The 24,299-nt window shown below is 38.8% G+C and overlaps 1 protein-coding gene across 1 annotated transcript; it reads left to right on the forward strand.

Annotated features, from left to right (window-relative positions):
- The first annotated feature begins 6,327 nt into the window (after positions 1 to 6,327).
- On the forward strand, positions 6,328 to 23,654 carry tymp (thymidine phosphorylase). The gene is made up of 10 exons (XM_060903701.1): positions 6,328 to 6,376; positions 13,328 to 13,507; positions 16,525 to 16,727; positions 16,833 to 16,931; positions 18,550 to 18,679; positions 18,777 to 18,895; positions 19,044 to 19,206; positions 22,884 to 23,111; positions 23,299 to 23,439; positions 23,512 to 23,654. Exons 2-10 carry the CDS (start codon positions 13,372 to 13,374, stop codon positions 23,652 to 23,654), a joined length of 1,362 nt encoding a protein of 453 aa, XP_060759684.1. The 5' UTR covers positions 6,328 to 6,376; positions 13,328 to 13,371.
- The last annotated feature ends 645 nt before the right edge of the window (positions 23,655 to 24,299 follow it).

Consider the following 24,299-nt stretch of genomic DNA (forward strand, 5'->3'; position numbering starts at 1 on the left):
CCCCCTCTAAAACGGACATCCCGTCTCCCTTCCCTTGAGCAATTTTATCAATAAATGTGGACATTACTTCTATTTAACATTGGAATTAGAAATGCCATTCCACGTAGCTTTGCTGAAACTGAGCATACAATAAGCTACTGCGAGAGAGGGCATGTGCAAACGAAGTGTTTGAGGAGGTGATATTCAGTTGGGGTTCCGTTATTTTTTATTTCATTCGGCGTCAGTGACAGCAGCGAATTGCAGCATCATGGCCAAGCGGAGTGGACAGCAAGACCTAAGCAAGTTCGGATTTAAGATTGCAAGAAAAAACATTACAGGAGGTAAGTCAAGAGTTACGAATATCAGTCCCACTTTCTGTGCGCCCACTATCATGCTGTAAAGTTACCGATATGTAGCCTAATTTGTGGGCGGCGGATAACAACACAGCTATCATAATGAATGTTAGTTTGGAGTCTAGCCAGCTATCGATAGCTTACTCAGGTTCATGTTAGCTTTGATTTCTTGTATAAGGCCATTAATTTAATCAGCCTGGACGTTCGTTTGTTATTCTTCAGGCAACAAAAAGTGTTATTCAAGACAGGAAGGCTAAAATAAACGACACTAGCAGTTTTGAAGGCTTCATTGCCTCATTAGAGAGCCGGTCACAACATGCAAGGCTGATTTACAATTTACTGTTGCTTGTTTTAGCTTATTGGTTCTCTACCTACCTCTGTATTTAACTCAATGTTCCCAATGTTCAGCTTTGAATAAAAATTCTATTGACTTGATATGAAAAGATTCAGTTGTTCATTTACATTGCCTGCTGAGGTTTTAATAAATTATTTACCAAACGATTTAAAAGGAGCCTACCATGACTATGAAGTTACACTTCAAATTTGTCATCTGCATTTTACCCTAATATGGAGAATGTGGTCGGTATGTCAGCCAGGAGACTGACTAAATATGACACATGACATCCACACTGTGCATGTTTTACAGTAAAATACCAGTGTATTATGTTTTTTTACAACAATAAAAAGGGTACACAGTGTGTACTACACACTTTATCAGCACAAAATACTGTAGGTCTGGTAAATGAACAAGGTCCACAGACCTATGTTGTGTGCAAACCCTCCTAAAAGCAAACCAGTTTCCCACCGACGGACCGACTGATGGGTCGACACAACTCGACCACTGGCAGTGCCCCAGTAAAGCTTAATTCCTAGTGACGCCCCTGCGTGAGATGTAATCAAATTTCGCAAACCAGTAACCGTTTTATTCAATTTTAGGGTGCAAATGAGACACCAGGAAGATTGAATTTGCTTTTTGGGTCGTTCTTCTAGAAAATAAAGTTGATATTCTAGTTCCACCTCCGACCCTTGCCTATGACCTTTAAAGCTAGCCGCACACTACGCCGATTTTCAGCGTACCGAGCCAACTGAAGTCGCGAGTCAGGCGTAAAGACTAGTTTTCGATGGTACCGACTTATCTCACAGCCGATTCGAAAAACTAATCGGGAGCCAGACTGATCGGCGAGAGTCGCTAGCAATAGCCAATCATATCTTTCGCATATAACACGTGATATTTCGTGATCATGTGACTTCTATCTTTTCGAAAAATGAACGGACTGACAATAATGTCAAACTAAACCGTTGATCAAGGGAGATCTGCGCCCCGACATGCGGTGTGCGCGCGCACTCGGCGCATGCTCAGTTGCGTGAATGTGTCATGCACCGAAAATAAGAGATTTACAAGCCAGGAACGGCTCATGATGCAATACGCAAGAAAAGAAAGATTTACTTCCATTTTACTTTGTATTTGAGTAAAGTGAATAAATAAATGGTCTGTGGAAAATACACTTAACCCTGGGAACTGCGTGCACAGGAGTTTATTTTGTGTTTACTCCCCCCCCCGGCTGGCTACTTATTTGTCATGGCTGGCTAGTATGAGCTAGTGGAAAGCCCTGGGAATGCGGAAATGTCAAGTTCGATTTTAGATTTACGAACCCGAAAAAAATGTCGAAAAACAGGCATCAAAAAAATTTCACCTGCACAAACGGCACTCACCTGGCCGGTGGACCGGAAACAGAACATTTTTTAATAATGGCCCAAGATATTAACCTCTGCTTTCTTTCAGTCGTGAGTTAGTCGGGGATATGTGCGTGCCCTGTCGGGAGTCGGCTCTGAAATGGGTCGGTTCGGTACCGCGTGGATCGGCGTAGTGTGCGGCTAGCTTAAGACTGGTTCCTGCTGTGATGTCACGCAGTCAGGGCTGGCTGGCTCAGCAGGGAAGCTCGAATCCCAGCTTTGTGGTCGATTTTAACTCTCAAAAATATATATATATTTTTAAATTCCTATTTATGCAGCATACAAGAGTCAAGGATGGAGATACTATCCAGTCAGAAATAAAGGTTCTGTGTATCTGCTTTAAGCTGGGAAAGAATCTATTTATTTATTTATTTATTTATTTATTTTCTTTACCAAATTCTAACAGGAAATGGGAGCGCCTGAAAGGGAAACCAGATTCATGGTGCGTTCATGTGCTATGGGAATTATGGTAAATATCAAACGCCGACATGGAAAGCACACATGAACGCCCCCTCTTGTGGTATTTTCCACTGGGCAACTCGTAGAAAATTTTGATACACGAGTTGCCGAGATGAGATGAACTTTAACCTTTTCAACATGGCGGCGAGCGGTACAAGACTAGTTTATGAACCAAGAAAGAAGTGGTTTTCACCTACGGAAAGCTGACTCTCACCTTTTAAACGAGTCATGTTATGTATATTATTATAATATGTATATTATAGCCTAATACAAAATATTCTGTGGCTGTCCAAAGAACGCCAACAATGATCTAGATACTGGCTACTCTCATTGTGGCTCCAGCCAAATTTCCAAAAACTGCGTGGCATTCAATGTGCTAAGAAAATCTCTACTTGTCATGATGAGGAAATATTCAGCATTATTTACCTTTTGACTTTTGATAACTCATATTCCTGCTGCAGCTGATGAACAAGGCAAGCTATAATTATTTTAGCCAAATAACAGGCCTGATTCTGAATCTGGTCCACTATCTTTAATTTGTCAACAACAACAAAAGCATGTGAACACAACACACTGGTAAATACCACTTCCCAACTGGAAAATATCATCTTCCCACGGGTGCAGATAGAGGGGGGGACGGGGGGGATTCGTCCCACCTAGATTTAAATTCACCTCGTTCGGTCCCCCCCACTTATAGGGAGGAAAAAACGTCTATGCTGTCTTTCTTTGCATAAGGCAAACCTCACGGAAAAATCAAAAGACTAATTACCATTTGGTTTATTGAGGTGCACAGCAGTACATACATAGTTGCAACTGCGCAGACTGCACAGGTTGCGAGCTCGAGCTTGGTTGCTATGGTTACCCACAACAAGTTTGACAGGCTCCTCCTAGTTCAGGACCCCAACACGGCATGATGAAGGTTGCCAAAAGGCAGAAAACGATTGCATCGTTTTTTCAAAAAAAAACGACTGTAAGTAAACTGTGCCTTACTGTATCATATCACCTTGCAATTTTTTGATAGTCTGTTCAAAGCAATGTCGTAGTGAAAGTAAAATCGTACGGAGTAGAGATGCCTTTCTGGTAGCCTCCTTCTCTCGGTGGTAGCCTGTAGATACAGTGCTCAGAAGGCAGTTTTAATGTTTAATCTGGCGTTCCCTGCCATAATTTCAGCGAGCATATTGTTTCATAAGGAAACTTTGCGAAGTGTTGTTGACTGACTGCCGCTCACGCAACACACAGGCATAGTTAGAAAGTCAGGATGCACTGGTTTACACTTTACACACACACACACGTAGCCCAGCCTCTCGCTATGTTTAACAGTTGGAACTTAGCGGTTTTAAAACTAGTTTTGCAGTTTTGCAATTTCTGTGCGTGATGATAATGTGTAAACTTTGGATTTCCATAGGCTATGTTAAAATGTTATCATTGTCCTGGCCTGCAGGTAGTTCCTGGTGATGGCAGTGAGGGAGGTGAAATAACATGTATACACACTACTGTTCAAAAGTTTGGAGTCACCCAGACAATTTTGTGTTTTCCATGAAAAGTCACACTTTTATTTACCACCATAAGTTGTAAAATGAATAGAAAATATAGTCAAGACATTTTTCTGGCCATTTTGAGCATTTAATCGACCCCACAAATGTGATGCTCCAGAAACTCAATCTGCTCAAAGGAAGGTCAGTTTTATAGCTTCTCTAAAGAGCTAAACTGTTTTCAGCTGTGCTAACATGATTGTACAAGGGTTTTCTAATCATCCATTAGCCTTCTGAGGCAATGAGCAAACACATTGTACCATTAGAACACTGGAGTGAGAGTTGCTGGAAATGGGCCTCTATACACCTATGGAGATATTGCACCAAAAACCAGACATTTGCAGCTAGAATAGTCATTTACCACATTAGCAATGTATAGAGTGGATTTCTGATTAGTTTAAAGTGATCTTCATTGAAAAGAACAGTGCTTTTCTTTCAAAAATAAGGACATTTCAAAGTGACCCCAAACTTTTGAACGGTAGTGTGTGTGTGTATATATATATATCTCATCTCATCTCATTATCTCTAGCCGCTTTATCCTTCTACAGGGTCGCAGGCAAGCTGGAGCCTATCCCAGCTGACTACGGGCGAAAGGCGGGGTACACCCTGGACAAGTTGCCAGGTCATCACAGGGCTGACACATAGACACAGACAACCATTCACACTCACATTCACACCTACGGTCAATTTAGAGTCACCAGTTAACCTAACCTGCATGTCTTTGGACTGTGGGGGAAACCGGAGCACCCAGAGGAAACCCACGCGGACACGGGGAGAACATGCAAACTCCACACAGAAAGGCCCTCGCCAGCCCCGGGGCTCGAACCCAGGACCTTCTTGCTTCTTTATATATATATATATATATATATATATATATATATATATATATATATATATATATATATGAGTGATTCCACGCTTATGGGTACTGAAATGGGGACATGAACTTATTCACCTAAAACCATTTCTTTTTTTACCATCAGGTCACAAAACATGTAATCTTTAATGAATGATATGTTAAAAGATAACTTTAATTTTCTGAGATGTAATAAAAACATATTTATATGCCAAAGTCAAGCCTATGAGTTCCAAAATGATGTCTGTTACATTACTTCTGTTATGATTGTCCATCTCGCGTCTGTTAATTACAATCTAGCTATATACCATGTTAATCTTATTGAAAGAATGTGTATGTTTATTCTACTACACATGTTTATTAATTATATTTGCTAAAACATCACCTTCCTATGTTTCAAAAAGTAATTCTACATTGTTAAAATTGAGAATATATATGTCCACAACACTTCTGTTACGGGGCGGCACGGTGGTGTAGTGGTTAGCACTGTCGCCTCACAGCAAGAAGGTCCGGGTTTGAGCCCCGTGGCCAGCGAGGGCCTTTCTGTGTGGAGTTTGCATGTTCTCCCCGTGTCTGCGTGGGTTTCCTCCGGGTGCTCCGGTTTCCCCCACAGTCCAAAGACATGCAGGTTAGGTTAACTGGTGACTCTAAATTGACCGTAGGTGTGAATGTGAGTGTGAATGGTTGTCTGTGTCTATGTGTCAGCCCTGTGATGACCTGGCGACTTGTCCAGGGTGTACCCCGCCTTTCGCCCGTAGTCAGCTGGGATAGGCTCCAGCTCGCCTGCGACCCTGTAGAAGGATAAAGTGGCTAGAGATAATGAGATGAGATGAGACTTCTGTTACGTTCTGACTTTGGCATATAAATATGTTTTTATTACATCTCAGAAAATTAAAGTTATCTTTTAACGTATCATTCATTAAAGATTACATGTTTTGTGACCTGATGGTAAAAAAAAGAAATGGTTTTAGGTGAATTTTTAAAAATAAGTTCATGTCCCCATTTCAGTACCCATAAGCGTGGAATCAATCATATACACACACACACACACACACATATATATATATATATATATATATATATGTGTGTGTGTGTGTGTGTGTGTGTGTGTGTGTGTGTGTGTGTGTGTATATATATATATATATACACACAAAATGGAATCATTTGCTGACAGCTCAGTCCCCCCCAGTTCAAAAATCCTATCTGCGCCCCTGCATCTTCCCATAGCACATGAACGCAGGATTAGAACCAACCTGCTACAAGCTCGTCAAAAACCTGTTTGAGAAGCCGGATGGTAGGATTGTGGACCGCTCAGGAGCCAATCAGAGCGCACCGTTTCATGGAACTCGGACCGCAGAAAAAGCAACAATGTAACGTAATTAGGAATACCGGTAGTTAGTATCGCTGCGAGGAAACCAGCCGCTTACCCGCATCATCCCGCAGCTCCACACTGCGCGAGTCCGGTAGGGTTTGCTGAATTTATTTCTGGTCATTCTGATCATCTCCATGAAGCTGTTTATGACCTCATTTACTGCAATAATTGAGGAAATAAGCAAGAAATGGTAAGAAAGTTAAGTGAGATCTTGGCTAATGGACTGCACTCAGTGAGGGAGATGATATGTTTCCTGACTTATCTCTGTTTGGTAATTGTGATGATTATTTGCTCCCCGGGATTGTACTGACTGTTTAATTACTGAATTAATTCACTGGCATCAGCTTTTCAGTCCTCTGTAGCTCCTTTATATTAAAATCAGCTCTGGAATCGTCCGCTGTGTAACTCAGTGTGTTCAGCCGGAGCTGTGCAAACACTGCACGGACACTCGCCAGCCACTTTATTAGAAACACCCACCTAGTTTTTAATTAATTGTTCATGAATTAGTTTTGATTAACTAATTAATTAGTGATTAATTGATAAGTTTGTTGGCATCATTTTCATGGATTGTAAATGACCTCGTACTTCCTTTTATTTTGTTATGTCAAAAGATTTAGAAGTTATAACATTTAGAAGGGTATTTTTCGAGGACAGTAGTCACACTTTCTCTGATCATTTTTAAATTTGTCCTTTATGTGGAACAATTGACCGAATTTAGCCGATTTATCAACATTCAAAGTGGCATAACTTTGTTAATATTTGTCACAGAAAGAAAATTTAAACAGAATGTTAAAGTTTAATTCAAGCCCTTGGTAACATTTATGATACACATACATCAAGTTCATTTTTTGTCACATACCTACATTCTGGGCTTTAGCTATTCTAGCCTAATTATATCTGCTAGGCCTACGACTACTACTAATAATAATAATATTACTATGACTACTATTAATATTACTATGACTACAACTGCTACTACTGCTACTACTACTAATATTACTACAACGACTACTAATAATAATAATATTACTACAACTACCACTACTACTAATAATATTACCACGACGACTACTACTACTACTACTAATATTACTACAACGACTACTACTACTACTACTAATATTACTATGACTACTACTACGACGACTACTAATACTAATAATATTACTACGACGACTACTACTACTAATATTACTACAACGACTACTACTAATAATAATATTACCACGACGACTACTACTACTACTACTAATATTACTACAACGACTACTACTAATAATAATAATATTACCACCACGACTACTACTACTACTAATAATATTACTACAACGACTACTACTAATAATAATATTACCACGACGACTACTACTACTACTACTAATATTACTACGATGACTACTACTACTACTAATATTACTACGACGACTACTACTACTACTACTAATATTACTATGACGACTACTACTACTACTAATATTACTACTACTACTACTAATATTACTATGACAACTACTACTACTAATATTACTATGACGACTACTACTAATAATAATATTACTACAACTACCACTACTACTAATAATATTACCACGACGACTACTACTACTACTACTAATATTACTACAACGACTACTACTACTACTACTAATATTACTATGACTACTACTACGACGACTACTAATACTAATAATATTACTACGACGACTACTACTACTACTACTAATATTACTACAACGACTACTAATAATAATATTACCACAACGACTACTACTACTACTACTAATATTACTATGACTACTACTACGACGACTACTAATACTAATAATATTACTACGACGACTACTACTACTACTACTAATATTACTACAACGACTACTAATAATAATAATATTACCACCACGACTACTACTACTACTACTAATATTACTACAACGACTACTAATAATAATAATATTACCACCACGACTACTACTACTACTACTAATATTACTACAACGACTACTACTAATAATAATATTACCACGACGACTACTACTACTACTACTACTACTAATATTACTACGACGACTACTACTACTACTACTAATATTACTATGACGACTACTACTACTACTACTACTAATATTACTACTACTACTACTAATATTACTATGACAACTACTACTACTAATATTACTATGACGACTACTACTACTACTAATATTACTACAACTACTACTACTACTACTAATATTACTACAACGACTACTACTACTACTAATATTACTACGACTACTACTACTAATATTACTACGACGACTACTACTACTAATAATAATATTACTACGACTACTACTACTACTACTACTACTACTACTACTACTACTAATAATAATAATAATAATAATAATATGACTACTACTACTACTATTACTACAATGACTACTACTAATAATAATATTACTACGACGACGACTACTACTACTACTAATATTACTACGACTACTACTACTACTACTAATATTACTACGACGACTACTACTAATAATAATATTACTACGACTACCACTGCTACTATGACTAATATTACTGCGACTACTACTACTAATATTACTACGACGACTACTACTACTACTAATATTACTATGACGACTACTACTACTAATAATAATATTACTATGACTACTACTACTACTACTAATAATAATAATAATATGACTACTACTACTACCACTACTACTAATATTACTACAATGACTACTACTAATAATAATAATATTACTACGACGACTACTACTACTACTACTACTACTACTACTAATATTGCTACGACGACTACTACTACTACTAATATTACTACGACGACTACTACTAATAATAATAATATTACTACGACTACCACTACTACTATGACTAATATTACTGCGACTACTACTACTACTACTGCTACTAATATTACTACGACTACTACTACTAATACTAATAATAATATTACTACGACGACTACTACTACTACTACTAATATTACTACGACTACTACTACTAATATTACTATGACTACTACTAATAATAAGAATAATAATATTACGACGACTACTACTACCAATAATATTACGACGACTTCTACTACTACTACTACTACTACTACTACTACTAATATTACTACGACTACTGCTACTACTACTACTAATATTATTACAAGTACTACTACTAATAATAATAATAATATTACTACGATTACTACTACAACTACTGCTATTACTACTACTACTAATATTACTACTACTGCTACAACTGCTACTAATATTACTACGACTACTGCTGCTATTACTACTACTACTAATATTACTACAACTACTGCTGCTGCTACTACTATTACTACGATTACTACTACTACTACTACAACTACTGCTGCTGCTACTACTACCACTATGATTACTACTACAACTACTGCTATTACTACTACTACTATTACTACAACTACTGCTGCTACTACTACTACTAATATTACTATGACTACTACTACTACTACTACTACTAATATTACTACGACTACTGCTGCTACTACTACTAATATTACTACAACTACTGCTGCTACTACTACTACTACAACTACTGCTATTACTACTACTGCTACTATTACTACAACTACTGCTGCTACTACTACTACTACTACTATTACTACAACTACTGCTGCTACTACTACTACTACTAATATTACTATGACTACTACTATGACGACTACTAATAATAATAATATTACTACAACTACTGCTACTACTACTACTAATATTACTATGACTACTACTACGACGACTACTAATACTAATAATATTACTACGACTACTGCTACTACTACTACTAATAATAATATTACTACAACTACTGCTGCTACTACTACTATTACTATGATTACTACTACAGCTACTGCTATTACTACTACTACTACTACTAATATTACTACGACTACTGCTACTACTACTATTACTATGACGACTACTACTACTACTGCTAATATTACTACGACTACTGCTACTACTACTACTAATATTACTACAACTACTGCTACTACCACTACTACTACTACTACTACTACTACTACTAATATTACCACGACGACTACTACTACTACTAATATTACTTCGATTACTGCTACTGCTACTACTAATATTACTATGACTACTGCTACTACTACTACTACTAATATTACTATGACTACTGCTGCTATTACTACTACTAATATTACTACAACTACTGCTGCTACTACTACTACTAATATTACTACGATTACTGCTACTACTACTACTAATATTACTATGACTACTGCTACTACTACTACTAATAATAATAATATTACTACGACTACTGCTACTACTACTACTAATAATAATAATAATAATAATAATAATATTACTATGACTACTGCTGCTATTACTACCACTACTAATATTACTACAACTACTGCTGCTACTACTACTAATATTACTACAACTACTGCTACTACTACTACTATGACTACTACTACTACTAATATTACTACGACTGCTACTACTACTAATATTACTACTACTAATATTACTACGACTACTGCTACTACTACTACTACTAATATTACTACGACAACTACTACTAATAATAATATTACTACGACTACTGCTACTACTACTACTAATATTACAACTACTGCTACTACTACTACTACTAATATTACTACGACTACTGCTGCTATTACTACTACTACTAATATTACTACAACTACTGCTACTACTACTACTAATACTATGACTACTACTACTACTAATATTACTACGACTGCTACTACTACTAATATTACTACTACTAATATTACTACGACTACTGCTACTACTACTACTACTAATATTACTACGACTGCTACTACTACTAATATTACTACTACTAATATTACTACGACTACTGCTACTACTACTACTACTACTAATATTACTACAACTACTGCTACTACTACTACTATGACTACTACTACTACTAATATTACTACGACTGCTACTACTACTAATATTACTACTACTAATATTACTACGACTACTGCTACTACTACTACTACTAATATTACTACGACAACTACTAATAATAATAATATTACTACGACTACTGCTACTACTACTACTAATATTACGACTACTGCTACTACTACTACTACTAATATTACTACGACTACTGCTGCTATTACTACTACTACTAATATTACTACAACTACTGCTACTACTACTACTAATACTATGACTACTACTACTACTAATATTACTACGACTGCTACTACTACTAATATTACTACTACTAATATTACTACGACTACTGCTACTACTACTACTAATATTACGACTACTGCTACTACTACTACTACTACTACTAATATTACTACAACTACTGCTGCTACTACTACTAATATCACTACGACTACTGCTACTACTACCAATATTACTACGACTACTGCTGCTATTACTACTACTACTAATATTACTACGACTACTGCTGCTATTACTACTAATAATAATATTACTATGACTACTACTACTGCTGCTACTACTACTATTACTACGACTACTACTAATAATATTACTATGACTACAACTACTACTACTGCTGCTACTACTAATAACAATAATAATAATAATATTACTACTACTGCTGCTGCTACTACTACTACTACTACTACTACTAATATTACTACAACTACTGCTACTACTACTGTTATTATTATTATTATTATTATGAGGAAGAATAAGAATATCTACAGCTGATGAGTTGAATCAGGTGTGCTAATTGATGTGCTAAAATACTAAACTTTGCTGTGCTGTGGCCCTACAGTAGTGTTCTTTAAATCCCTTTGTGCATTTTAATGAGAAACACGTAGCTCCACATAAGTTCTGCTTCCTGTCTGCGCGCAGTGCCTTGCATAAGTATTCACTCCTGAACTTACTGAACTTCTACACATTTTTAGTGTTGCAATCTGGAACTGAAATGAACTAATCAGGATTGTTTGTCACAATTTTACACAAAATAGCTCATAATCTTAGAGCTGTAGTCATGACGACCTTCATAAAGTCCAAGACAAGTTCAAGACCAGGACTAGCCAAGAGCAAGTCAACACAGAGTCTTAAGGGGGTCAAGGCCAAATCAAGATCAAATCTAAATGAAAGCAAGACGGAGTCAAGATCAGGACCGAAAATCATCAAATTCATTTTGAGACCAGGCCTTTACTTCAACTTGGTTTGATTCATGCATTATGCTGAACAATGATTATGTTTTTTAGAAGAAGGGATTACTTCTTGTCAAACTTTAAACAAGACAGGAATATACACTCGCCGGCCACTTTATTAGGAACACCCGTACATCCACCTGCTGTTTTATGCAGCTCTCTAATCAGCCGATCACTTGGGAGCAGCACAATGCATCAAATCATGCAGATAGAAATCAAGAGCTTCGGTTAATGTTCACGTCTTCAAACATCAGAACGGGAAAAACTGTGATCTCAAAGTGTGACTTTCTTTCACTGTGGCGTGGGTGTTGGTTTGAGCCAGGTGGACTGGTTTATTTGAGTATTTCAGAAACTGCTGATCTCCTGGGGGTTTCACACACAACAGTCTCTACACAGAATGGTGCGAAAAACAAAAAACATAGAGTGAGTGACAGTGCTGTGGGTGGAAACAAACACCTTGTTGATAAGAGAGGTCAGAGGAAAATGGACAGATTGGTTCGAGCTGCCAGGAAGGAAAGATATAGCAACTCATATCATCACTCTTTACAACCATGGTGAGCAGAAAAGAATCTCAGCATGCAACAGCAGAAGAGCACATTGGGTTCCAGTCCTGCCAGCCAAGAACAGGAACCTTAGAAAGAATCAAGAACAAGTTCCTATTAAAGTGGCCAGTGAGTGTAGCTGTTGATTCAACAGTCTTTGCTATGCGCTGTTTGGACGTGGAGAGAATGTTAATAAAAATAGAAAGATCCTAACTTTGGTGCATCTCATGTAATACTGTGCAATACTATTTTACTGTGTCTTGCTCTCTGCCACACACAGCTGACAGCTTCACAAGCACCAAGCACACCCACACGAGTGCAAGGATGGCACATACAACGGACACCAGCAGTTTCCCAGGGATGATCAGGCGAAAACGGGACGGTGATCAGCTGAGCACAGAGGAGATCTGCGCCTTTATAGGAGGAGTCAAATCGCACACCATTCAGGAAAGTCAAATAGGTCAGACAATACAGACCAGCTATTACATCATCACACACTGTGTCCTCATATCGTCTTCAGTCCCACCCAAGATAAGCTGCATGTGAACAGAGTGTATAGGAGATGTGAGTAAGCTGTGTCCAGGGTGGGACTCAGAACTAATCTTATTTACTATAAAAAAGAAAAAAAAATATCCATCATCGTAAAAATTAAATGTATAATTCAGTCCAGTGTATAAACTACATTTTAAGAGGAGCTGATTCCATTTTATATGATGAGTATTTATCATCAGTATTGTTTTCACCACCCACTATTCTATAAACAAATCATGTCATCAGTTCAGATCAGAGATGGTCAGTCTCATCTCATCTCATTATCTCTAGCCGCTTTATCCTTCTACAGGGTCGCAGGCAAGCTGGAGCCTATCCCAGCTGACTATGGGCGAAAGGCGGGGTACACCCTGGACAAGTCGCCAGGTCATCACAGGGCTGACACATAGACACAGACAACCATTCACACTCACATTCACACCTACGCTCAATTTAGAGTCACCAGTTAACCTAACCTGCATGTCTTTGGACTGTGGGGGAAACCGGAGCACCCGGAGGAAACCCACGCGGACACGGGGAGAACATGCAAACTCCGCACAGAAAGGCCCTCGCCAGCCCCGGGGCTCGAACCCGGACCTTCTTGCTGTGAGGCGACAGCGCTAACCACTACACCACCGTGCCGCCCGAGATGGTCAGTCAAATCTGTGAAAACCTTTCCTTTTCTGATCTAATGTCTAGTCTTTTAGCTCGTCTCTGGTCTGATGAGTTGCCTTCAGCTAAAAAAAATTACGTAAATGATTGTGACTAAGGGCGGCACGGTGGTGTAGTGGTTAGCGCTGTCACTTCACAACAAGAAGGTCCTGGGTTCAAGCCCCGTGGCCGGCGAGGGCCTTTCTGTGTGGAGTTTGCATGTTCTCCCCGTGTCCGCGTGGGTTTCCTCCGGGTGCTCCGGTTTCCCCCACAGTCCAAAGACATGCAGGTTAGGTTAACTGGTGACTCTAAATTGAGCGTAGGTGTGAATGTGAGTGTGAATGGTTGTCTGTGTCTATGTGTCAGCCCTGTGATGACCTGGCGACTTGTCCAGGGTGTACCCCGCCTTTCGTCCGTAGTCAGCTGGGATAGGCTCCAGCTTGCCTGCGACCCTGTAGAACAGGATAAAGCGGCTAGAGATAATGAGGTGAGATGAGATTGTGACTAAATAAACTGCAGCAGATAATCTGCTACAGAAGCCAAGATCATTCATGTTTAGAAAACTGGATGCACTGAATCTTATTATTGGTATTTTTTCAAAGGGCTTGGTTCAGTCCAATAAAAATACTTTGCTGAGTCTGGATCTGGACCGTGGTCCATTCATTAATAACCCCTATCCTGCTTGCTCCCAATGTTATTTCTGTATTTGTTTCTGTTTAATCAGAATTTTTTAAAAACGTCATCAGTCGTCAAAATCACTCAAAGTTTAGATTTTTTTTTTGTGTAATTATATGATGTGTGACCACGAGCTGGCCTAGTGGTTAGCGTGTCCGCCTCTCGACTGGGAGATCGTGAGTTCTACTCGCGGTCAGGTCATACCAAAGATCATAAAAATGGTACCTACTGCCATCTGGCGAACCATGCTGCAATACAGATGCGAGCGTGGAAGTCAAACTTTCACGGTTACCAGAGGACTAGCCCCCCACTGTAACCCTAGCTACACTACCGTTCAAAAGTTTGGGGTCACCCAGACAATTTTGTGTTTTCCATGAAAAGTCACACTTTTATTTACCACCATAAGTTGTAAAATGAATAGAAAATATAGTCGAGACATTTTTCTGGCCATTTTGAGCATTTAATCGACCCCACAAATGTGATGCTCCAGAAACTCAATCTGCTCAAAGGAAGGTCAGTTTTATAGCTTCTCTAAAGAGCTAAACTGTTTTCAGCTGTGCTAACATGATTGTACAAGGGTTTTCTAATCATCCATTAGCCTTCTGAGGCAATGAGCAAACACATTGTACCATTAGAACACTGGAGTGAGAGTTGCTGGAAATGGGCCTCTATACACCTATGGAGATATTGCACCAAAAACCACACATTTGCAGCTAGAATAGTCATTTACCACATTAGCAATGTATAGAGTGGATTTCTGATTAGTTTAAAGTGATCTTCATTGAAAAGAACAGTGCTTTTCTTTCAAAAATAAGGATATTTCAAAGTGACCCCAAACTTTTGAACGGTAGTGTATATAATAGGCGAGAGGCTGAGGGGTATCGAACTGGAGATCAGCGCCGCACCCATGCGCCTCAAGGAGTTGGGTAGTACTGCGACAGGAGACTGCCTGGAAAGACCAGATCCTGGCGTGAGAGGGACTTTGACTTTGATACGATACGTGACGGGGCTGGAATTGTTGTCACTACCTTTAGTGTCTCACCTTACATCAAGCAGGTTCAATACTATCGTCATAACCTTTTACTTTGCACTTCTGAAAGCCAGTCCATATTAAACCAACACTTGAGAGTACAAAGTGTGAATTCTTGTGTATTCTTCTTGGAGTAAGGACATCCATAAAAGCTTGCAGTTGTGAGTTATTTTTGTCAAGGCTGAACCGAAGGTTAAATTCATTGAAATAAAAGGAAGCTTTCCAAGGTTACATGATGCAATGTGAGATAGTGATAACATATCTCAACAGAAAGGATGAAATTTAAATAGAAGAGTAAGCAGAGTAAGTAAGCCATGGCTTAATGGTTAGAGAAGCAGCTTTGGGACCAAAAGGTCACCAATTCGATTCCCTGAACCAGCAGGAATGGCTGAAGTGCCCTTGAGCAAAGAACCTAACCTCCAACTGCTCCTCAAGCTGCTCTGGGTTTGTTGTACGTTGCTCTGGATAAGAGCGTCTGCTAAATGCCTGTAATTATAAGACAACCTAAACATGATAGAAAACTGATATGGAGACAGCAAGAGAGATGTCTTTATGATTCAGGTTTTAAACTTAAGACTTTCTTTGCTTTTTAGGTGCAATGCTTATGGCCATATGGCAGAAGAGCATGGTTCCTGAGGAAACCATGATACTGACAAAGGAGATGATGATGTCGGGGGAAGTTTTTCACTGGCCTGAGGAATGGGAGGGGCTTATAGTGGATAAACACTCAACGGGTGGGGTCGGGGACAAGGTCAGCCTTCCACTGGCCCCTGCATTGGCTGCTTGTGGGTGCAAGGTGAATAGACAAGTTCTTATTAATTCTTATTAATTCTATGTTTAATATAAAAAAACAGTGTTTATTGTAGTATTCATGGATCTAATCAGATTCTGATCCTTGCAGGTCCCTATGATAAGTGGACGTGGACTGGCACACACTGGAGGCACACTGGACAAACTGGAGTCCATCCCAGGATTCAGAATCAACCTGTCAGTAGAACAGGTACACAGTGACTGCCTGTTATTATTAATTACACCAAAGAGACGTTGAATTCTCAAATCTGATTGGTCAGAGAGTGTTAATAGTGCGAACTGCAAAGCAAGTCACAGGTTTATATTAATGTGTTCATCGTAATACGGTATCGTTTCTGTCCCATCTCATGCTAGAATGGCGTATGGGCAAGGTGCCAATCTCTGTTTCGATAGCCCTCGGCCTCTCGCCTATAAAACAGTTGCGAGGTGAGGGCTAGTCCTCTGGTAAACGTGAGAGTTTGACTTTCCTTCTCACATCTGTATTGCAGCATGCCTTGCCAGATGGCAGTAGGTACCATTTTTAGGATGGTCTTTGGCATGACCCAACCGCGAGTAGAACTCACAATCTCCTGGTTGAGAGTTGGACACGCTAACCACTAGGCCAGCTTGCGGTCAGAAACTATCTTTTCTGTAGTAACAGCTAATGCATAAGGACTTGTATGGTGGCAAACCATACAGAGAGAAACATGTTTAACAGTTATTCTACGAAATCGAGTCATACATGAGCTGATAGGCGACGAAGCGCGTAGCACCAAGTTGGCTATAAGCCATGTACGACCAGATTGAGTGGAATAACTGTTTTATTCTATCCACATTCACTGGATTTTGAGAATCAGAGCAATTTTATTTTTTTTGCAAATTTGATAAATAAAAACTTTATACAAAACGTCCGACAAAATAATTTCCGCTTAGAATGTAAACAAAGCGGTGAAATGACAGGAGCAATTTTTGAAAAATGCGATAATAATAATTATTGAAAAAAAGAGATGTTCTTACCATCAAATACTTTCATTCCATATTTTGTTTCTTTTTGGGGTTTTGTTTTTGAGTAGAGTTTTTATTTCATCCTCGGTTGGTTCAGCAACGCACTCTGCCATTTTGTTTTTCTCTACTCATGGTATATGAGCTGATATCCTAGTAGTAGAGTCGCCAATCAGAGCGCGCGATTGCTCATATCCAGTGAATGTGGAGAGAATAATTCTTGATATGGTGAACTTTTCTGTAAGGAATTGTTTATTTAGCATTTTGGAAGGAGTCTCCAATGCCAGTAACAGTCAGCTTTAAAGCTGTTCCTTTAAGTTTTCAGACACAGGAAAGTCTTCAGGACACTGGGAGGACTTTGCATTTTGCAGTTGTTGTTTTTTTAACATAATGACACGTTATGTTTTTGTCTTATCAACTTTAAAACAGAAGAAATAAAGGCTCGTGATCCAAGGATTATTTATAGTTGGCAGAACGTAAGTGATAACAGGAACTAACTTGCAGTCTTTCCACAACATTTAATAGAACTATAAACTGATAAAATATACCAATAAATCACTAGTGTTATAAGATCGCTGTGATGTAAGAGGATTGAGACACAACAGGACGTGCTGTTATTAGAAAACAAAACTAAATAAACCGATAAAATTAGACAACTAATCTCAAAGTAATCAAGTAGATTGTGTAGAATTTGCAGTCAAACTATATTTACATATCAGACGACCAAACAATGGCGATGCATTAATACTGCTAGATATGAAACGACCTTGGACCGTGCTTTCCCAGGAACCTATTTAGAAGTAGTGTGTGTTTGTGTGGGTGGGCAGGCGAAGCAGATACTGCAGGACGTAGGCTGTTGCATTATGGGTCAGACAGAGACGCTGGTACCCGCAGATCGTGTCCTCTATGCTATCAGGGACATCACTGCTACCGTGGACAGTGTCCCACTTATCACAGGTGAGATCAGCTGAACTGTTCTCTTCAACAAAATGTATCAATAGCTTGTGTCGTGATGTCGTGTGTATATTTGTTCTTTTATTTTTTTTTATTACAGCATCAATAATGTCAAAGAAGGCAGCTGAAGGTCTAAGTGCACTTGTATTAGATGTGAAGTTTGGAAAGGCTGCTCTCTACAAAGACCTGAACAGTGCTCGAAGCCTTGCCCAGTCACTTGTGAGACATAGCTGTGTGTGTGTGTGTGTGTGTGTGTGTGTGTGTGTGTGTGTGTGTGTGAGAGAGAGAGAGAGAGAGAGAGAGAGAGAGAGACAGACAGACAGACAGACAGACTTTGCTCTCAATAACCTTGGCTCTGTATCTGTAGGTTACAGTGGGAAACAGTTTGGGAATAAAAACAGGGGCGGTGTTGAGCCGGATGGACGCTCCTATTGGCCGATGTGTGGGACATACTCTCGAGGTATATGAAGCTTTGGAATGCCTCAAAGGTCGTGGCCCTGATGACCTGAAGAACCTGGTTACAGCACTGGGTAAGGAGGGTTCGTCAAGTGAAATCAGAGAGATTTCAAATTGGGAAGATTTTTAAAGTTATACTCCAGTGCTTTTCAATCATTTTCTACTGCATCTATAGTATATATCTGACAAGAACGTTGTCACAATTGCCTGTACTGAACAAAAGGCACGGAACAATATATCGTGTGCCGATAAATCGTGATACAAATTTATGACGATAAAATTGATGAATCAAAGGACTAAAAAAATGTATCGAGATTAATATCAGGCTGCGGAATCTTCCTTTTTCTTAGCTGTAATTGCATTGTTTAGACAGCATAGGGCTCAATAACGTAAATTGTTAGACATACAGGACACTTTTTCGATGGAATAAAAACGTGTGTTCTATTCCCTTCTAGCGGGTTTCATTCATTTGGTTTGATAGCATGCAATATTGTTAGCATATCGCTTATCCTACGTGTATTACGTCACTCTACCCAATGGAGAATGAGTGTTGAATATGGTTTACGATATTGCAGGGTTGTCAAGACAACAATTTGTAAACAAACATGGCTGCCAGGTTTGCTTCAGTAAATACAGAAGATTTTGAAAGAGAAAAATGCATTGAACACCTGAAAGGAATGTAGTATAATAATAATAATAATAATAATAATAATAATAATAATGGCTTTTTTGTGGTATATTAGATATATTCCATTCAGCTACTCATCTTCAACTCATTCAGTATCATGCTAGCTGAATGGAATATATCTGATATACCACTCAATGCCAAGCAATATTATTTAAATCGCGGGACTACACGAGACTTCACCGTAGGTGGAAGTAATGCAGCTGCCATGCTGCGACAAATAGATTTAACAAGAAATCAGAGTTCTCGTTTTACAGACTGCTGAAAGCTAAAGAAAAGAGAAAAAAAGGACATGGTATTTTTCTGTTTAAGAAAACAGCCTTGATTACAGCCTTGAAAAAAATTCATAAATGAAAAGGCCTATTTGTTATTAACGTTTTTCATTTTTAATAAAAGGAATATTTAGTTAATAAGCTATTATATTTTCCTGAAACCTTTACAAATGTGGAATAATTATTGGTTTTAAAGGAAATTAAAAAGTATTTTTTCTCTTTTTTCTTTTTATATAACAAAAGGCTTGTTTAAAGCTAGACGGCCTTTCAGGTTTTTCAAGTGTAGGTCATGAAAAGAATTGTCCCCGACACCCAATTATTTTTGTTTAGTGGACCAAAAGCTACTGAATTCGAATCACAGGCTTCCAATTTTATTAGGATTTTTTAAATAGAACAATAAATGAATTTATCTCCACATGGCCCTGAATTCTCCGCTATTTTTTCCTGCTTCACCATGACCCAATTCAACATACTACATCATGCATCATGGGCTTTCCCCGTTCGCGCAAGGCATTGTGGGATACAAATTTGAAACAGGAGAGAAAAATGGAGGACGTGAGTGTGCAAAATGTGAAACGTGAAAGACCGACTACAGTAACGGAAAGCAAGAAGAAAAGACGTTATGTTATATACGAAGGAAAGGAAACGCAGGACCAAACTAATAAATATCGGCGGTCAGCGAGCACCTCGGTGTGATCAGCTGTTCGTTTAGCGACAGAATGATGGCACTGTCAGTGCACGCTCAAAGGGAAACCTGCGCATGCGCACACACACACGCACTTCCTCTGTCTGCTTGACTGAGCGAAGCGAGCGATTTCATGCACATTATTTGCTTTAATCCCCTCAAATTAAATAACTTCCCAGCCACAGAATGGCCTGATACTTTGTGAGATATTACAGAAATAAACATATATCACAATGACCACATTTCAGAGGGAACTAAATTTCACTGATTTTGTGAAATCGAAAGGCCGTCTCATTTTAAGTTGATAAAGAATATACAAATAAATTTAGCATTTTTTAAAGAAACAATTTTCTTCATTTAATTTTTTTCAAAAAAATATTGTCGGAAAATCAAATCGTGACACCAGTATCGTGAATCAAGTCGAACAACCATTTTCTCTAAACTTACTAATAATGGAAGTCAGGGCAACAGAGATGAGAGAAAGTTGTTGTCAAAGCTGTTCTTGCGTAGTTTGTGTTCGGAACCCGCCGATGCCACAGCCATCTGCGGCAGGGCGCCAAGAGAGCAAAATTAGAAAGCAAAAAAAGCACTCTCTCCTGCCAATTACAGGGACACTAGATAATCAGGAGTGTCTATGAGCTTGTGTATGTGGAAGAGGGTAAATAGCATATTTCTTGGAGTGTGTTACGCTTCCACATGTGATGCAGCATAAGGAGCAGTTCAGAAACGTGGTTGGCTGACTTCACATGTCTCAAGGAAGCACATATTAGCTTTCATCTTCCCCGGCTGTTAGCCGTCCTATGATGGGGCAAGTGGGCTAGAGGAAAGGAATTGGCAGATGACCAAACTGGGGGGAAAAATGTACATGCTTTCACATAATCACAAGTTCTTCCATCTGATATAGCAGTCCCAACTGTGAAAGGATAAACAAGATCGACTGTGAGCTACTGCTCACTTATGTATCCCTTGCTCTTGCTTATATCAGAATGCAAGCAATCGAAGGAATAGGACACTTATTATGAACGTTCACTTCAACAAATAATGAACCCTGAAACGAGTAAGTAAAGAGCAGTGTCTTTCCCCAGGGATTTCAAACAGCATCCTGGTAAACTGTCATTTTGAAATAGCATTTTGCTTCTTGAAATAGCGTCAAAATCCACCCTATATGTTTCGTAAATACATTCAGTCGGTAAACAGGAAGTCGATGTGTGACAGACCTGAAAACGGTACACATGGTATAGAACCCCTAGCTGAAACTCGGTACCAAATATCAAGCAGGTGTGATTTGTAGTTGCTCATAAAAGTGTTATGAAAATTTTGTAAATCCGCGCTATATGTTTCGTAAATACATTCAGTCGGTAAACAGGAAGTCGATGTGCAACAGACCTGAAAACGGTATACACGGTACAGAACCCCAAGCTGAAACTCGGTACCAAATATCAAGCAGGTGTGATTTGTAGTTGCTCATAAAAGTGTTATGAAAATTTTGTAAATCCGCGCTATATGTTTTGTAAATACATTCAGTCGGTAAACAGGAAGTCGATGTGCGACAGACCTGAAAATGGTATACATGGTACAGAACCCCAAGCTGAAGTTTGGTACCAAGTGACTATGATTTGTGGTTGCTGAGAAAAAGGGTGTTTCGGATGGACAGACAGAGGTAAACCAGTATACCCTCCCCTCCTTTGGAGCAGGGGTATAACTATACAGATTTACTGAGAGATAAGATGTTAATAGCAGTTTATAAGAATGTGTTTTACAAATTGTTTTTTGAGTTAACAGGTTTTTTTTGTTCGTTATGGTAATCATACATGTACTACTACAGCTGCAGTAGACAGGGATACATAGACATGTTGGAAAAACACTGGAGAATTCCTTGAAGAGTAGACTTTTGAAGCGTACCAGAGAGATCTTGTCTATCATGTAACAACAAGGTGGTACTGAACATCCATCCATCCATCCATCCATCCATCAAACTCCAAGTGTACTTGACCTAAGAATGGCTTCCCATCCACTTTCAGCCAGGCTTTTCTAATATGTCCTTGACTTGGTGACTCATTCCACTGGACAAGTCACTGCTAATCTCAAACAGTGTGTTATTATGTGTAGGTGGCTACCTGCTGCAAATGAGCGGCCAATCAGCTACTCAGGAAGCTGGGCAGAAGGCGATCAGTGAGGTCCTGATGAATGGGATGGCCTTGCAAAAGTTCCAGGCCATGCTGGAGGCCCAAGGGGTGTCTGCGTGTATAAGCCAAGCCCTCTGCTCAGAAAAGGCTGAATATTTTAAGTATCTAAAACCTGCACAGTACAAGACAGAGCTTAAGGCAACGGATGATGGTAATGCGTATAAAATACGTATGTTGTTAGTTTGTAAATTAGTGGCTAACTTGAAACAGTGAACTGTTGTATAAAAATGCATTATATTGTTATTGTGGACAAAATATTGTCACTATTCAGTGTTTAAACATGTCTTATTTTGGCCAGTATTTAAAGCAGGCGATCAGCATGACACTATGATTTTCAGGCACGGTTTTGGAGATAGATGGTATGGCCATAGCCATGCTGTTGCACAAGTTAGGAGCAGGCCGTAACAAAGCTGGCGAGCCGATCAACCACAGCGTGGGAGCAGAACTCCTGGTTGACCCGGGACAACAGATAAAGAAAGGTGAGTAATAAACTTTGTGTGTATGTGCACATTTACTGAAGGACAAATGACAAACATTAACTTATCTGGCAGGTCAGTCTTGGATCAGAATCCATCATGACTGTGTAAATTTGAGCCCAATGCAGCAAGCTGAACTGCAGGGGACTTTGGTCATTGGCAGTGGAGATGATTACCGGGACCGTGCTCGTGTAGCAGAGTTCATCCTACCAAACTGATCTCTCACCTGATACAGCTGTGTGAACCTGGTGCAAGCACAGTGCACTTTTTACAATTTAATTTTACATTTTAAAGTACTATACTGATTATACAGTGGAATAGGTTGCATAAGTATTCACCCCTTTAAACTTTACATTTGTAGTCTTACAACCCGGAAAAGAAACGGACCTAACTGGGATTGTACTATATTTATTCAATCTAAAAAAATAACAACTTCATAATATTCAAAAATGGGAAAAATCTATCTGGTTTTACTTTTTTTTTTTTCCAAATGAAAAATGATTGCCTAAGTATTCACACCCAGGTGCTCAATTCCGATTTAACCAGTTACCAGCAGAAATCACATAATTAGTTGAATGGTGCTTACCTGTGTGCAATGAAAGTGACATCACATGATCTCAGATACACCTTGAATACACCTGTCCCTTGCAGAATGTAGCTAAACAAACAGCATCATGAAAATCAAGGCACTATCAACCAACAAGTTAGATTAGAGAACCAATCAAGGGGCCAAGGACAACTCTCAACTCATGATGCTCCCACCACCATGCTTCATTCTAAGGATGGTGATCATTTCTACTAGTTTCAGGATGTAACGCTACAAAAGTTAAAAGTGGGTGGGTTTGATATTTACACAAGCCACT

The sequence above is a fragment of the Neoarius graeffei genome, chromosome 21, assembly GCF_027579695.1.
Source record: "Neoarius graeffei isolate fNeoGra1 chromosome 21, fNeoGra1.pri, whole genome shotgun sequence".
NCBI classification, from domain to species: Eukaryota; Metazoa; Chordata; class Actinopteri; order Siluriformes; family Ariidae; genus Neoarius; species Neoarius graeffei.